The 17,789-nt window shown below is 46.0% G+C and overlaps 1 protein-coding gene across 7 annotated transcripts in view; it reads left to right on the top strand.

The window, feature by feature from the left end:
- The window catches only part of KATNIP (katanin interacting protein), a 226,564-nt gene that overhangs the window by 15,233 nt on the left and 193,542 nt on the right, over positions 1 to 17,789 (top strand). For 5 of the 7 annotated variants that reach the window (XM_074381905.1, XM_074381903.1, XM_074381898.1 and 2 more), the window contains one exon: positions 12,986 to 13,041. The exons of the other annotated variants lie outside the window; for them this stretch is intronic. In XM_074381905.1, coding sequence (XP_074238006.1) covers positions 12,986 to 13,041 — 56 coding nt within the window. The remainder of the gene's footprint in view (positions 1 to 12,985; positions 13,042 to 17,789) is intronic. 7 annotated transcript variants of the gene reach the window in all.

Genomic DNA, 17,789 nt, shown 5'->3' with positions numbered 1-17,789 from the left:
TGGCTCATGTCTGTAATCCCAGCACTTTGGGAGGCGGAGGCAGGTGGATCACCTGATGTCAGGAGTTCAAGACCAGCCTGGCCAACATGGTGAAACCTCGCCTCTACTAAAAATGCAAAAATTAGCCAGGTGTGGTGGCATGCCCATGTAATCCCAGGTACTCGGGAGGCTGAGGTGGGAGAATTGCTTGAAGGTGGGAGGTGGAGGCTACAGTGAGCCAAGATCGTTCTACTGCACTCCAGCCTGGGCGATAGAACAAGAGTCTGTCTCAGAAAAAAAGAAAAGAAAAGAGGCCAGGCGTGGTGGCTCACGCCTGTAATCCAAGCACTTTGGAGGCCAAGGCGGGCGGATCACCTGAGGTTGGGAGTTCAAGACCAGCCTGACCAACATGGTGAAACCCCATCTTTAAAAAAAATAATAAATAAATAAATAAATAAAAAGAGACGAGAAAAGAAATGATGGAAAAGCCAGGCACACTGCTTCACAGTTGTAATCTGAACACTTTGCAAGGCAAAGGTGGGAGATTGGCTTGAATCCAGGAGTTTGAGCCCCCTCCCTGTCTCTACAGAAATAAATTGTTGCCAAGTGTGGTGGCACATGCCTATAGTGCCAGCTGTTCTCAAGGCTGAAGTGGGAGAATGGCTTGATCCCAGGAGTTTGGGACTGCAGTGAGCTATGATTGCAACACTGCACTCTAGCTGGGGCAACAGAGCGAGTTGTCTCAAAAAAAAAAAAAAAAAAAAGAAACAAAAAAAGAAGGATGGGAAAGCAGGAGATTTTCCTTGTCTGCCTAATTATGTACTGAGTTGGAAACTAGAGGCCTGATTTTTTGAGCCTGTCACAGAGCCTTAAAATGGTTTAAATTATTCATCAACTTTTAAAAATTAAAAGTCACGCCTATAATCCCAGCACTTTGGGAGGCCGAGGAGGGTGGATCACGAGGTCGGGAGATCAAGACCATCCTGGTCAACATGGTGAAACCCCGTCTCTACTAAAAATACAAAAAATTAGCAGGGCATGGTGGCGCGTGCCTGTAATCCCAGCTACTCAGGAGGCTGAGGCAGGAGAATTGCCTGAACCCAGGAGGCAGAAGTTGTGGTAAGCCGAGATCGCGCCATTGCACTCCAGCCTGGGTAACAAGAGCGAAACTCTGTCTCAAAAAAAAAAAAAAAAAAAAAAATTAAAAGACTGGATTTACCACTTCTCTGGGAAATCTAATCCAGCAAAACCAGACCTGCCTTTCTAAATGGAAACCAGCAGCTGTTTTTTTTAAATTTTTTCCAAGAGATGGTGTTGGCTGACACCCTTTTTGGCCTCAGCCCACCTGTACCCAGGTGAAAAATTTAAAAAAAAAAAAAAAAAAAAAAGAGAGAGAGATGGCTTCTCACTTTGTTGCCCAAGGGATGTTCCCGCCTTAACCTCCCAAAGTGATAGGATTACAGGCATAAGCCACTGTGCCCCTCCTGGGCAGCTGTTCTTAGGCTGCCTTGTCCCCACCCTGTCCCCACCCTGCCACCTTCCTCTGTTTGCCTCACAGTGACACACATGTATCTTTGCAAACACTATAGGTAGAAGCTAGAATCAAAGTTCAGGAAGCCAACCAGACATGGTAGCTCACACCTGTAAATCTCAGCACTTTGGGAGACCAGGGCAGGCAGATCACTTGAGGTCGGGAGTTCAAAACCAGCCTGGCCAACAGGGCAAAACCCAGTCTCTACTAAAAATACAAAAATGAGTCGGGCTTGGTGGTGGGCACCTATGATCTCGGCCAACCAGGAGGCAGAGGCAGGAGAATTGCTTGAACCTGGAAGGTGGAGGTTGCATCGAGCCGAGATCACACCATTGTGCTCCAGCCCGGGTGACAGAGCAAGACTGTCTAAAAACAAAAGGAAGTTGAAATGGGGGTGGGGGTAGTCATGACAGAGGGTGTTCCCTTCTTGTACTAGAAGAAGGGTGTGCAGGCAGCAGGGCGGGGCAAGCATGCTGAGCACTGGGTCAGCCGTTGGACTAATGGGTTGCTAACCCTTCCTTGCTTTCTTGCTGTGTGATCGTGGGCAGTTTGCTTTGCTTTTGTGGCCCATGCGGCTTTGTCATTGCAAATGATAGGAAATCCCAAGAGCTATCACCGAGGGAAGCAAGGTCTCAGAAAGCACTGGAGAAACCGACTCCCGGTGAAATCAGATTGTCAGACAACCCATCTGCACCTTCCTTTATCTTTTTTTTTTTTTCCCTTTTTCGTCTTCTCTAGCCATTTCATAAAAACTTCGCCCTCAAATAAATGAGCAGGTCACCAATAAACTATTGGCTTCACTAAGGAACTGTTGTTTCAATTTCCAGAAACCACATTTTGTCATCATTTCATTCTTATCTCTCACACATCACTGATTGATCTCTTAGAAGAAGGCAGTTTGTCCTCCAAAAATATTGTGTTCTCTTTCCAGCAAGCTTCGGGGTCCTGAGGTTCCCGGAGGCTCTTCCATCTCCCTCTGACAGACCGTCTGCCCCATCTCAGGTCTTGGATGGGAGAGTCTATAGCATTTCTCATTATGTTGTTGTTTTTTTTTTAAACGTTTAAATCAACCTTTGGACATTGCATATTTTAAGTTTGTTTTAGCTTTTGAATAGGAAATAGATCCAAATAGATCATTCAAAAATAAAAATAAGGCCAGGCACGGTGGCTCATGGCTATAATCTCAGCATTTTGGGAGGCTGAGACAGGAGGATCGCTTGAGCCCAAGAGTCTGAGACCAACCTGGGCAACATAGCAAGACTCCCTCTACAAAAAAGTAAAAAAATCAGCTGGGTGTGGTGGCACACCCTTGCTTTTTGTTTCGTCTTGTTTTTTTTTTTTTGAGGAGTCTCACTCTGTCACCCAGGCTGGAGTGCAGTGGTGTGACCTTGACTTACTGCAACCTCCGCCTCCCGGGTTCAAACAATTCTCCCACCTCATCCTCCCGAGTAGCTGGGATTACAGGCACCCACCACCACGTCTGGCTGATTTTTGCATTTCTAGGAGAGATGGGGTTTCACCATGTTGATTGGCCAGGTGAGTGTCGAACTCTTGACCTCAGGTAATCCGCCTGCCTTGTCTTCCCAAAGTGCTGGGATTACAGGTGTGAGCTACCTCTCCAGGTGGTGGCATACCCTTGTAATCCCAGCTACTCTGTAGGCATCACTTGTGCCCAGGAGTTCCAGGCTACAGTGAACTATTTTCACACCACTGCATTCCAGGATGGGCAACAGAGCAAGACTCAGTCTTTAAAAGATAATAGTAACAGGAAAATGAAAATAAAACAATGCAAAAATATATACATTAAGAAGTCCCTCGCATGTGCTCTCTGGGTGGTTCTTTTTGCAAATAGAACCAATATGAGTATATATTTTGATTTTCCCTTTTTCTTAGAGAAAAAGTTACATACAACATACACTTTATGGCCTTGATTTTTTTTCTACCTTAAAATATGACCATTTTGCCGGACGTGGTGGCTCACGCCTGTAATCCCAGCACTTTGGGAGGCCGAGGCGGGTGGATCATGAGGTCAAGAGATCGAGACCATCCTGGTCAACATGGTGAAACCCTGTCTCTACTAAAAATACAAAAAATTAGCTGGGCATGGTGGCGCGTGCCTGTAATCCCAGCTACTCAGGAGGCTGAGGCAGGAGAATTGCCTGAACCCAGGAGGTAGGTGGAGGTTGCGGTGAGCCGAGATCGCGCCATTGCACTCCAGCCTGGGTAACAAGAGTGAAACTCTGTCTCAAAAAAAAAAAAAAGTGACCATGACCATCTTTTAAGGAGATATAAGGAGTAGAATATAGGAAGCTTGCTTATTCTTCCAGCTTTATAGTGTTTAGTTACACTGTGTAGATTCACCATATTTATTCAGTGACTGATTATTTCTAATATTTGCTATTGCAAATCATGATACAGTGAATACCTTGCGCATATGTTGTTTCTTATTTGTGGGCATATTTCTTCATGGCTGATTCCTAGTAGTGATATTGCTAGCTCAAAGGAAAAATGCATTTGTGCTTTTGAGGGATTACAGGCGTGAGCCACTGCGCCTTTCCCTGGAAATAAATTCTGGTTTTTTTTTTTTTTTTTTTTTTTTTTTTTTAAGATGGGGTTTCAGCATGATGGCCAGGCTGGTCTTGGACTCCTGACCTCAGGTGATCCACCCACCTCGGCCTCCCAAAGTGCTAGGATTACAGGCGTGAGCCACTGCACCTGGCCGGAAATAAGTTCTTAATCCAAAACTTTTTAGTGATGGGGAGGCCCTTAGCACTGGATGTCTTTACCTGCAGTTTTCTATTCAGTTCCTTTTATTCTCCAAAACCTGACCCTTCGTGCCAAGGCTGAGCATTTTACCTGACTAGGTGGGAGTGAGGGTCTAATGTCAAGCCTGCCTCTGCACATTTGGTATTTTCTGCCCCTTGCCATCTTCCAGATCTTCTCAGTAAGCCATCTGGCTAGAAGAGGGTTCCACCTTCACTGGAGAATTACTTCCTTTCAGTCTCTTTATTAATTGCTGTGGAAGTCCGAAGCACGTTCAACAGCTGCATCACAGGAGAGTTCCCTACCTGGAACCCCCCGTCAGCATGTGCTTATACTGCCTTTGTGCTGTACCAGCCTTTACTGACCTGGCTGAGGGACAGTGGCATCTAGTGGTTAGGAATGCAGGCTCAGGAGCCAGATTGCCCAGATTCAAATTAAAGCTCTGCCACTCATTAGCTGTGATATTGGACAAGTTTCCTAATCTCATAGGGTCTCAGCGCCCTCATCTGCCAAGTGGGATAATAATAGTGCCTATTCCAGGCCGGGCATGGTGGCTCATGCCTGTAATCCCAGCACTTTGGGAGGCTGAGGTGGGCAGATTGCCTGAGGTCAGTCAGGAGTTCGAGACCAGTCCCGTCAACATGGTGAAACCTCATCTCTACTAAAAATACAAAAAAATTAGCCGGGCGTAGTGGCATGCATCTGTACTCCCAGCTACTCGGGAGGCTGAGGCAGGGGAATTGCTTGAACCAGGGAGGTGGAGGTTGCAGTGAGCCGAGATCGTGCTACTGCATTGCAGCCTGAGTGACAGAGTGAGACTCCATCTCAAAATAATAATTATAATAGTGCCTGTTTCATAGGGTAGTTGTGAGGAGTAAATGATTTGATGTATGTACTTAGCCCAGAGCCCGCAGTGCCTGGCACGTAGTAAACTCTGACTGCAGGTGAGCTCCCATGGTAATGGTGGTGATGATAATGATGGCAGTGGTGATGATGATTGACAGTGAGGGTCATGTCAGTGGTAATAACAGTGACAGTGATGATGGTGACCATGACAATGATGTCGATGGTAGTGATGATGATGGTGATGACGGCGATTACAGGCATTGAGCCCTGCCACTTACAAGCTACGTCTTTGTGACCTTGAGCAAGCAGTGCAATCACTCACCCTGTTTGTTTCTCATTTCTTCATTGGTTGGTACCAGTAGGAATAGTACTGTTCATCTAAAACAGGAGTCTAAACAGCAGCTTGTGGGCCAAATCTGGCCTGTCACCCGATTTTTTTGTTTGTTTGTTTGTTTTTTGAGACGAAGTCTTGCTGTTTCTCCCCGTCTGGAGTGCAAAGGCACAATCTCAGCTCACCACAACCTTCACCTCCCAGGTTCAAGCAGTTCTGCCTCAGCCTCCCAAGTAGCTGGGATTACAGGCACCCACCACCACGCCCAGCTAAATTTTTTTGTATTTTTAGTGGAAACAGGGTTTCACTATGTTGGCCAGGCTGGTCTGGAACTCCTGACCTCAGGCAATCCGCTCGCCTCAGCCTCACAAAGTGCTGGGATTACAGACATGGACCACCATACCAGTCCTTTTTTTTTTTTTTTTTTTAAATTTTTAATTTTAATTTTAGCTTCGGGGAGTGCATGCTCAGGTTCGTTACAAGGGTATATTGCATGAAGCTGAGGTTTGGGCTTCTATTAACCCTGTATAGTAAACCCATATGGTGAACATAGTATCTAACAGAAGTTTTTTAGTCCTTCCTCCCTCCTCTGTTTTTAAGTCCCCAGTGTCTATTGTTACTATCTTTATGTTCATGTATTCCCAGTGTTTAGCTCCCACTTGTATGTGACAATGTTTTTTTAAATAAAGTTTTATTGGAACGTCGTCACACCAATTGATTTGCATACTGTCTATGGCTGCTTTTGCTACAATGGTGGAGCTGAGTAGTTGCACCAGAGACCCTGTGGTCTTATGACCTTATGGCATACATAGAGAAAAATATTTACTCTCTGGCTCTTTACAGAGAAAGTTTGCTGACACCTGGTGTAAAGGTGTGGTTGTGAGGATGCGTGAGATGATGCCTCTGCATAGAAACTCACCACATAGTAGGTGTCCAACATGGTGGTACTGCATCAACCAAGTGTTGAACTTTTGCAAGCTCAGTGCTGGGCTCTTACCTCCACCCCCACCACGCTCCTCCCACCTGAAGAGGATAAATAGAGGGAGTGATTACAATATGAATAGTTTAATTAGGAATATCATGAAATTATATTTTGCATATGTATTTTTATCATGTACTATACATTTCCATATGCATCAAATATACATGCATATTAGTCTATAGCAGAGGATATAAAAAGCTATGTCCTGTAGACTGTACTTTATGGGTTGTTTAAGACTTTATCAAGGGTAATTTTGGCACTGATTTTCCCTTGCCTGATGACTTCAGAAACTAACATCCGAGGAAGATGCAACTCCCCTCTAAACGGTAGTGATCAAGATTATCTTCATCTAGAGCAAAGTGTCAGAATGTGCTAATCATTGAAAATAAATCCTATGTGCAGATAAAACCTTGCTGAAATCATAAGTGGGAGAATTGTATTGTAGTTACAAGATTCAATGCAATCACTTCTTTTTTTTTCTTTTTCCCAGACAGACATTTGTTCTATAAAGTGAAGTACACACGTGTCATTTACATTTGGCCTTATTTATTGCTTCATAGCTGAAGCAGTCAGGTCACCTTGCAAAATGCAGAGGGACACCCCCTTAATTTTGCAAGTGGCCTATATTGATATTAACGTCACCTTTTTCCACTTCCTTCTTTGAGGTGTTGTGAGAATGAATGAGATATAGGTAGGAAGATACGCAGAGAAGCTAAGTGTAGTAGACAGGCACAGTGTAATCTGGTTCCAGCACTGCCATTCTTGACAGGCAGGAGCTGTCTTTGATTTGAGCTAATCTGGAGGAGAAGGAGAGGCTCAGTGGTGCGAGGACAAGGCCAGCCAGTCTTCTAGAGAGCTTAGATAACAAATGCACTTAATTGAGTAACTTATCTTCATTGGAAAATAAGGAAATTATTTTCCGATTTAATGAATTTAAAAGCTTCTAATTAACTCCAATAGAAAGATTTGCTTTTACGTTTTATTTTATTTTCTTCTTTTTGTTTTGTTTTTTTTGTTTTTTAAAGAGACAAGGTCTTGGTATGTTGCCCAGGCTGGTCTTGAACTCCTAGCCTCCAGTGACCCTCTTGCCTTGGCCCCACAAAGTAACAGGATTACAGGCATGAGCCATTACATTTCTCCTACTTTCACATTTTAGTAGTTAAGTTCTGTGTTCTTCGCATTAATGTAACTAGACGACTGGATACAGGTCTCATGCTTGCTGCTTGCAGAGTTCAATCAGTAAGAATGAGGTCTGGTAATAAGAAAGTGTATTTATGAACCAAAACTGGGAACGGGGAAGCGGTCCAAAGTAACCACTTTCATTTTGTGGAGGAAGGCAGGGGTTTAAAGGGGGAGGACTGGCCAGGCGCAGTGGCTCACTCCTGTAATCTCAGTATTTTGGGAGGCTGAGACAGGTGGATTACCTGAGGTCAGGAGTTCGAGACCAGCCTGGCCAACATGGTAAAACCCCATCTTTACTAAAAAAAAAAAAAAAAAATTATCCAGGCATGATGGCCGGCACCTGTAATCCCAGCTACTTGGGAGGCTGAAGCAGGAGAATTGCTTGAACCTGGGAGGCAGGGATTGCAGTGAGCGGAGATCGCGCCACTGTTTTCCAGCCTGGGCAACAGAGTAAGGCTCCATCTCTAAATAAATAAATAAATAAATAAAAAGGGAAACTTGACAAGGAAGGCATGCAAGAATTGGACTGAGTACTGTCTGTGTGTCTTGTTCTGGTGGCCGTCTTAGGCCCCAGTCTATCTGGATGTGGGGCTGGCATCATCTCAAAGATGGCCGGGTCGTTAGCTCGCCACCATGAGGTCATCTCTGGAATGCTGCAGCTGGATCTCCAGGTTTGCTCTTTCTGTCTCAAGATTAGCCCCTGTGCTGTGTGGGAATTTGTCTCCTTAGCATCAGGTACAGTTTACACTACAGCGTAAGGTGCAGGTGGATCATCAGCAGCGAGCAAGGCCATTCTTCATCCTTAGGCCTTGGCAATGAAATGACGGTGCAAATTCCTTTCTCTTTGGTGACTCTTTCCCCCCATTTCCTGTTTGCATGTAACCCAACAAAATGCAACCTCTGGTGCCTTCTGTTCAATCAGTTCTTTCCTCTGAGGGGGACGTACTTGTCTACAGATTTCTGCCTTGTTTTGCGACATTGTCCCGTTTACAGAGGTATTTTGGGATAGTAAAGGAAAATGAGCTACAACAACAACAAAAAGATTCACCCCTGGAACTTCTAAGAAGGCGCGTAATTAAATATTAGTATACAATTAGAGAAATGTGAAAGGAGTATATACAATGAGAAAGGGAGGGATGTGGCGTCTTTGTTTTTTTTTTGTTTTTTGTTTTTTTTTTTGAGACAGAGTCTTGCTCCGTTGCCAGGCACCAGGCTGGACTGCAGTGTCAGGATCTCGGCTCACTGCAACCTCCGCCTCCCAGGTTCAAGCAATTCTGCCTCAGCCTCCCGAGTAGCTGGGACTACAGGCGTGCACCACCACGCCCAGCTAAATTTATTTATTTATTTTTTTTTTTGAGATGGAGTTTCGCTCTTGTTACCCAGGCTGGAGTGCAATGGTGCGATCTCGGCTCACCGCAACCTCCACCTCCTGGGTTCCGGCAATTCTCCTGTCTCAGCCTCCTGAGTAGCTGGGATTACAGGCATGCACCACCATGCCCAGCTAATTTTTTGTATTTTTAGTAGAGACGGGGTTTCACCATGTTGACCAGGATGGTTTCATCTCTTGACCTTGTAATCCACCCACCTTGGCCTCCCAAAGTGCTGGGATTACAAGAACGCGCCACTGCACTCGGCTAATTTTTATATCTTTAGTAGAGATGGGGTTTCACCATGTTGGCCAGGATGGTCTCGATCTCTTGACCTTGTGATCCACCCGCCTCGGCCTCCCAAAGTGGTGGGATTATAGACGTGAGCCACTGTGCCCGGCCGACGTGGAGTCTATTTTAAGGCTAAGAGAAAAGGCTTCTGTAGTTTGCCTTAAGATTCAATCTTGAAATCCAAGAGAAAGGGAAAAAAAAGTTTGCAAATGCGTTTTGAGGTTAAGCTGCCCAGTTACATTCATATTTTGTTTTTCTTTGTTTTGTTTTGTTTTGTTTTTGAGACGGAGTTTCGCTCGTTACCCAGGCTGGAATGCAATGGCGCGATCTCGGCTCACTGCAACCTCCACCTCCTGGGTTCAGGCAATTCTCCTGCCTCAGCCTCCCGAGTAGCTGGGATTACAGGCACACGCCACCATGCCCAGCTAATATTTTGTATTTTTAGTAGAGACGGGGTTTCACCATGTTGACCAGGATGGTCTCAATCTCTTGACCTCGTGATCCACCCGCCTCGGCCTCCCAAAGTGCTGGGATTACAGGCTTGAGCCACCGTGCCCAGCCTTGTTTTTGTTTTTTTTGAGATAATGTCTCTCTCCTTCACCCATGCTGGAGTGCAGTGGTGCAATCTTGGCTTACTGTGCAACCTCTGCCTCCCAGGTTCAAGCGATTCTTCTGCCTCAGCCTCCTGAGTAGCTGGAATTACAGGCATGCGCCACCACACCCAGCTAATTTTTTTATTTTTAGTAGACACGGGGTTTCACTATGCAGGCCAGGCTGGTCTTGAACTCCTGACCTCAGGTGATCTTTGCCTGCCGTGATCTCCCAAAGTGCTGGGATTACAGGCGTGAGCCACTGTGCCTGGCCACATTAATATTTTGTTTTTGTGGTCCACCTTAATTGTTTAAACTGTACTTTATTAATATGACAGAATTTTAGAGATTAAAAGCAGCCATAAAGATGATTCAGCCTAACTCTTAAAAAAAAAAAAAAAGGGAAAAAACTATGGCCCAAAGAGACCTAATGACTTATCCAAGGTCCCATAGCTGGTCACTTGTTCCTTGGGAACAGATCCCCTGGAGGCTATGTGGCCAGCAAAGCTAGGGCCTCAGCCAGGTGCTGGGGCCTGCCTTGCTTGCCCTGGAGGACCTCCGCCCCCTCCTGCTGCCTGCTCTTTGGTTGGGCCCTGCTGGCATGTCACTGGCCTCTGCACTACTCCTGCTGCCAGGATATCCCAGTCTGTCAGTGGCCTGGACCCCAGCCCGCTTTGCGCCTAGCAGCTCAGGGACAGTCCCCTCGCTCTGCATGGTGTGACCTGACTACCTGGTATGTCATTGTCTCTGGCCAGCCTTAGGGCTCAGTTGGAATTCTCAGACTGACAGCCAGAGCAGTGTGGTCAAGGGTTTCTGGGAGTTGCTCTTTCTAGCTCCTATCTCAGAGCAGCAAGCATCAGGAGGTCCTGATAAAATTGGCTCGACAATCAAATCTCTTGATCCCTAAATCCTGGACATGTGTGTGTGTGTTTAACTAATAAACTTTATTTTTTAGAGCTTTCAGCAAAATTGAACAGAAAGTACGGAGAGTTCCCATATACCCCGTGCCCACATACGTCTGCTCCACCATCAACACCCCACACTGGGCTGGGTGCTTTGGCTCATGCTTGTGTAATCCCAGCACTTTGGGAGGCCAAGGTGGGCGGATCACCTCAGCCCAGAAATTCGAGACCAGCCTAGGCAACATGTCAAAACTCCCATCTCTATAAAAAAAAAAAATTTATATTTCTTTTACAGAATACCCTATACCACAGTGGTACATTATGCTTGGCTCTTTTTCCTAAATCCTAGGTTCTTTGTCTTAAGGCAAAAAAGAAAACACATACACACCCAACACACACATGTTATGAACACAAAGGCAGGCATGTAGTCAGTTTCAGATTAGTTCATTCTATGCGGGCATCCTGGCCTCTGTTAGTCTACCCCAAGGCTAGTGCTGGCTACTTCTCAGCATCATAGCTCACACACGGAGATAGCCCTGCCCTGTGTCTCCCTCTTCTCTGTCTCTCAGAACCAATTCCAAATTCCTAGGACTGGGATTCTGATTGGCTGCAGTTGGGTCAGGGGTCCATCCTTAGCACAGCATACTGAGGTTCAGGTCATGGGAATATGTATAATCATGGGCTGCCCAGAGGCCCCACTGGGTGGACACAGAGGAGAGGAAGAGAGAGGAGGGCAGTTTGTGGTGTCATTGTGGGCTGACCAGATAAACCAAAAGATGTCTCCCATACCATGATACTGTATGATCCACACTCTCCTATAAGTTCTCCAGTGGCCTCATTTCTAAATCCTTTTACACATTGGCCGTAGAGTTTAGCCATGGCCAGTGGTTCATCCTTGAGCCTTGGCTCTTTCCTTTATTCACAGTTTCTTGGAAAAAGCATCATCCCTTGAGCTTTATCACCAGCTGTGACCTCTCCCCTACCTCTCACTCACATGCAGACTCATTAGAAGTGACCATGTTCAGGCCGGGCACAGTGGCTCATGTCTGTAATCCCAGCACTTTGGGAGGCCGAGGCGGGTGGATCGCCTGAGGTCAGGAGTTCGAGACTAGCCTGACCAACATAGTGAAACCCCATCTCTACTACAAATACAAAAAATTAGCCAGGTATGGTGGCAGGCACCTGTAATCCCAGCTACTTGGGAGGCTGAGGCAGGAGAATCACTTGAACCTGGGAGGTGAAGGTTGCAGTGAGCCGAGATTGCACCATTGCACTCCAGCCTGGGCAACAAGAGTGAGGCTCCATCTCAAAAAAAAAAAAAAAAAAAAGGAGGAAGTGACCATGTCCAAAGACAAGTGTCTTTCCTCTGATAGTCCCCATCGCTTTCCTCTTGCTAAGCTGTCACTAAGCTTTGTTGCTGCTCCTGTCTTCTGAGCGCTGTTACCTAAGGGAACCCTGGTTGTGGCATTTTCACAAATCACCACCGGGGAGAGAAGTTGGGCAGTTTACATCGACAATAATGCAGTGACTCTTGTTTTATATTTTCAAACCAAAGCAATCCATTAATTTTGTATCAAGGAATTCTTTTATAATGGACATTTCCATAAAAGTTGTGAAAACTGCATTTAAAACAGCATATTTAAACATTATGATGTCACTCTGTTGAATTTATACATACCTTCAAATGTTAGTCTTCTAATTTTCCCAGAAAAGCAACAGTTCTCTCTGAAATTGCCCATTATGTGAAATGCAGGTGATTCCCGCTAAGTCACATCTACAGTGTCACCTCTGTGGTGGATTTGGGGGTTTGGTGCAGCACGTTGGTTTGCACTCATCAAAGGTTATGTGTCTGTGCACAGAGGAAGGCATTTTTGTGGAAGGCATTTTATGTAATTCCAAACAATTTAATAAAAATGTAATTCAACTTGGGAAACTACAGGCCATCGGCCCTTTCAGAGTACAGATAATGTTCCAGATTAAAGGGCTGGAGCTTTGTTCATTATAGTCAAGTAACGTAAGTGTGTGAATTACCATTTTCCTTGCCGTTGGTCTATTTCAAAAATGTGCCATTTTCCCATTATAATAACAGGCTGCATTTTCTTAAAATCATTTGGTTATGATTGGTCCCGTCTATTCAGTTTGCAAATAAAAAGCTTTTGTGGTGATAAATTAGCTGCTCTAAAACAGCCTTAATCTTGGTTCTGCTTTTGAACTGCGACAGGTCAGACTCTGCGAAAGGCTGAGAGAAACCGGTCCTGCTCACGAGAGAAAAAGGAGGTAAATGTGACCCTGGCAAGGGCTGATGGGAGGCAACTCTATTTGAAAGGACCTGAGGGAGCAGGGTGGTGAATAAGGGTCCTGAATCTCCTACTCTTTTATCTCGGCATCCCAAGCTTGAATCCTGGAGTAGAGGATAGTGAGCAACTAGACTTACCAACCCAGTGTCACTTGGAATAATCATCACTTGTAATAATCATCTCTAACTGACTGTATCAGTTAGCTTTGTCTGTGGAACAAATCATCCCAGATTTTAAAACAACCACTATTTCTTTAGTTCTGGATTTGGTGGGTTAGCAATTTGGGCTTACCTGGGCAGTTCTGCTGTTGGACCAGGCTCTGCAGACCTCAGGCTCTGCGTGGGGCTCACTCATGCTTCTGCATTTAATGGCCCTATCGACTGGGGGGTATTTGAGTGTCAGTTACAGTACCTTAGTTCTCCTCCATATCTTCTCATCTTCCAGCAGGCTAGCCAGGTTTCTTCACGTGGTGCTTCAAGGGTTCAAGAGAACAGGAGTGGCAACTGCAGGACTTCTTGAGTCCTAGGTGTTCAAGTCACACAATGTCATTTCTGCCACTTTCTATGCTTTTTTTGTTTGAGACGGAGTTTCGCTCTTGTTACCCAGGCTGGAGTGCAATGGCGCGATCTCGGCTCACCGCAACCTCCGCCTCCTGGGTTCAGGCAATTCTCCTGCCTCAGCCTCCTGAGTAGCTGGGATTACAGGCACGCGCCACCATGCCCAGCTAATTTTTTTTTTTTTTTTTTTGAGACGGAGTTTCGCTCTTGTTGCCCAAGCCGGAGTGCAATGGCGCGATCTCGGCTCACCGCAACCTCCACCTCCTGGGTTCAGGCAATTCTCCTGCCTCAGCCTCCTGAGTAGCTGGGATTACAGGCACACGCCACCATGCCCAGCTAATTTTTAGTATTTTTAGTAGAGACGGGGTTTCACCATGTTGACCAGGATGGTCTCGATCTCTTGACCTCGTGATCCACCCACCTCGGCCTCCCAAAGTGCTGGGATTACAGGTGTGAGCCACCGTGCCCAGCTACCCAGCTAATTTTTTGTATTTTTAGTAGAGACAGGGTTTCACTATGTTGACCAGGATGGTCTCGCTCTCTTGACCTCATGATCCACCTGCCTCGGCCTCCCAAAGTGCTGGGATTACAGGCATGAGCCACCGCACCCGGCCTCTATTCTTGAAAGCAGGTCACAAGGTCCCAGATTCAAGGGGTGGGGAAATAGGCCTCACCTCTTGATGAGAAGAGCTACAAAATATTGTGGCTGTTCTTGAAACCTACCATCCCTCCCTCCCCTGCTGAACCCACCTGCTCTGTGCCAGGCCCCAGGGGGACTGGGACTAGAGGTTGAGTGAAACGCAGTCCTTGATCTCGGGGTAGGCACTGTCTGGCTGGAAGAGAACTACAGCATGATCATTAAAATACGGTGTGTGAATTGGCATCATAGAAGGACAGAGAAAGTGAGATTTTAATACAGAAACCAATCTCTTAACTCTTCCAGCAGTATCAAGAAAGCCTTTGCAGAAAAGGTGTGTTCAGGCTGCTGCTTGAAGAATGACTAGCAGTATTCCAGGCCACGGAATAAGTGCGGTCGAAGTCAGAGACATAGTAAGGAAGGGTGCAAGATCATGGCACCTAAAGCGAGTGGGAAGCGGTAGCAAGGAGCCATAGATTACTACAGGGCCCTTTGAGTCCCAGCCTTCTGAGAATATAAAATTAAGTCTTATTTAGTGGAGACGGGGCAGCAGTGCAGGGAAGAGAAAGTGTGTGGCTCATGAGAAACACTGACCAATTCAGAAATTCATCCACACGTATCTACTGACACTTTTGGTTCTAAAGTATCATCATTCCTATGATCAAACAACATTTGTCTGGCTCAGCTGGGTCCTGGGGCCCAAAAATGGCAAGAAGACCTGGACTTTCTCCTTCTATTTCTGGGCTGTCCCAGCCAGATCTGAGGGGGTAAGCTAGGGCTGGACTGCACCCTGCGTCCTGTGAGTTACATGATTTTTACCTTCTCCTGTTGTCTCCTTCATCAGCTGTAACCAGAACAGCCAGTTTGCATTTCTTTTTCCCTTTTTTTTTTTTGTTGTTTTTGAAAGGGAGCTTTGCTTTTGTTTCCCAGGCTGGAGTGCAGTGGCACGATCTCAGCTCGCTGCAACCTCCGCCTCCCAGGCTCAAGTGATTCTCCTGCCTCAGCCTCCCTAGTAGCTGGGATTACAGGCGCCTGCCACCATGTCTGGCTAATTTTTTGTATTTTTAGTAGAGATGGGATTTCACTGTGTTGACTGTGGCTGGTCTTGAACTCCTGACCTCGGGTGATCCACCTGCCTTGGCCTCCCAAAGTGCGGGGATTTACAGGCCTGAGCCACCGTGCCCAGCCACGTTTTCTTTTTCTTTCAACCAGCCCACCTGGGATGAGGGCTGGAGGAAGCCTTAGGAAATTTGATGCTGCTGAAAAGATCTGAGTGTCGCCCAAGTGGGCAGTCTAGGGGCGAAGCCAGGGTGGATTTTCCCACTCCCTCTGGTAAGGAATCTTTTTCTGGAGGCAGAAGCAAGTACCTGTTTTCCCGCAACATCCTTCCAGAGACCCTGAGGTAGAGGAGCGGGGATGGAAGTGAGCACAGACCTGCAACCTCCCTCAGTTAATCGACCCCGGGCAAAGACCAGCCTGCAAGCTGGGAAAGAAGCCTTAAACCTGCCCCTGGCCTTTCTTTGGTCAGAGAATAGCAGCATCCCATTTATCCACATTTAGAAATTAGTTCGGAAACTACAGAGCGACCGCTGGAGGAGCTAGTTGAGATACTCCTCCTTTCTTTCTGTGTCTCTAGCAACGGGACTTCCCTAATTACTGCTTTCCCAGCTACTCCCATTGTGTTCATTGCCCGAGAGCAGTTCAGATCATTTCTCTTCTGAGATGTGCTTGTAGTGAGAAACAGAGAGCGAGGCTGTTTATCACAATGTGGACACCTTCCAGGCTTAACCTGGAAAGATATTTCATATGGTTTCAGGCCCTCTGAAAAAAGGAGAGTGCTAACTCTCTTAACGGAGCTTTAGTTCTGTTAGAAAAACAAAAGGAAAAACCAACCATAAACAATTATTTTAAAAAAAAAAAAAAAACCAGGTGCGGTGGCTCCCACCTGTAATCCCAGCACTTTGGGAGGCCAAGTTGGGCAGATTACTTGAGTGCAGGAGTTCAAGACCAGCCTGGGCAACATGGTAAAACCCCACTTCTACTAAGAAACAGTTTTAGCAGCAACAGCTAACAGCCGGTTGCAAGGACTCTCATCTGACAGATGATAGCATGCCTTTCCCACCACCTCTTCTTTCTGCATCCCACGCCCTCTCTCCTGTCTCCCTGTCTCCTCACTTCCCGGGCCTGCATGCCTTATGCAGGATGTTAGGTGTAGACCAAACTGTATCACCATAAAAGGCAAGGAGAAGACCAGCTGTCTCTTTCCAAGAGCAGGTCGGAACGTATTTATCAAGGTGGTGAGGCCTGAGGTTGTGTGGCCAGTGCACTCTCTGGAGGGTGAACACGTGGTTCCCACCTTGGGTTGGGATTGGGTGCTTCTCTGAGGGATCTTAAGCCACCATGACAAAGGGAGGGTGTGACTGTTGTCAATGAACTCGCCAGGCCAAATTCAGCCCAAAGATGTGTTGTGTCTGGCTCATACCCTATTATAATTTTTAAAAAGTAGGTGTCCACATTTAAAAGTTGTGGATTTTTAAAAATGTTTATATCCATATTTAAAATGCACCTTTAAACTGGTTAAATCTACATTGAAACATTGCTAGTCACTGTACCTGGCAACATGTGAATGTTTGAAAGCTCCCAGGTGGCCGGGTATCTTGGCTCACGCCTATAATCCCAGCACTTTGGAAGACTGAGGCAGGAAGATTGATTGAGCCCAGGACTTTGAGACTAGCATGGGCAACATAAGCAAGACCCTTTCTCTAAAAAAAGATATTTTTAAAAATTAAACAGTTATGAGGCCGAGTGCAGTGACTCACACCTGTAATCCAAGCACTTTGGGAGGCTGAAGTGGCTGGATTACCTGAGGTCAGGAGTTCGAGACCAGCCTGGCCAACATGGCGAAACCCCATCTGTACTAAAAACACAAAAATTAGCCGGGTGTGGTGGCGCATGCCTGTAATCACAGCTACTCGGGAGGCTGAGTCAGGAGAATCACTTGAACTCGGAAGGTGGAGGTTGCAGTGAGCCAAGATCATGCCACTGTACTTCAGCCTGGGCAACAGAGTGAGACTTATCTTAAAAAAAAAAAAAAAAAAAAAAAAATTAAACAGGTGTGATGTCTCTCACCTGTAATCTCAGCTACCCTGGAGGCTGAATTTCGAGTATCACTTGAGCCAGGAGTTCGAGGTTGCAGTAAGCTGTGATTACACCACAGCATTCCAACCTGGACAAAAAGCAAAACCCTGTCTCAAAAAATATTTTTTTTTGAATGAATAAATAAGTAAAATAAAAGCTCCCGTGTGATTCTAATGTGCAGCAATTTGAGAACTACTGATATAAAGCACTCAGCACAGGGCCTGGCGCACTTCATTCATTCGTACATTTATTCATTCATTCATACAGACATAACTAACCTAATGTCCAGGCCTCTTTCCAAACCTGGTAGGTCAAACTCTCTGGGTGTGCAGCCGAGGCATCAGAATTGTTTAATCCCCAGGTGGTTCTGATGTGCAGCCATGGATGAGAACCAGT

This window comes from Saimiri boliviensis, chromosome 12, assembly GCF_048565385.1.
Source record: "Saimiri boliviensis isolate mSaiBol1 chromosome 12, mSaiBol1.pri, whole genome shotgun sequence".
NCBI lineage: Eukaryota > Metazoa > Chordata > Mammalia > Primates > Cebidae > Saimiri > Saimiri boliviensis.
The sequence above is the reverse complement of the archived record's forward strand: the minus strand, read 5'-3'. Positions and strand labels throughout refer to the sequence as shown.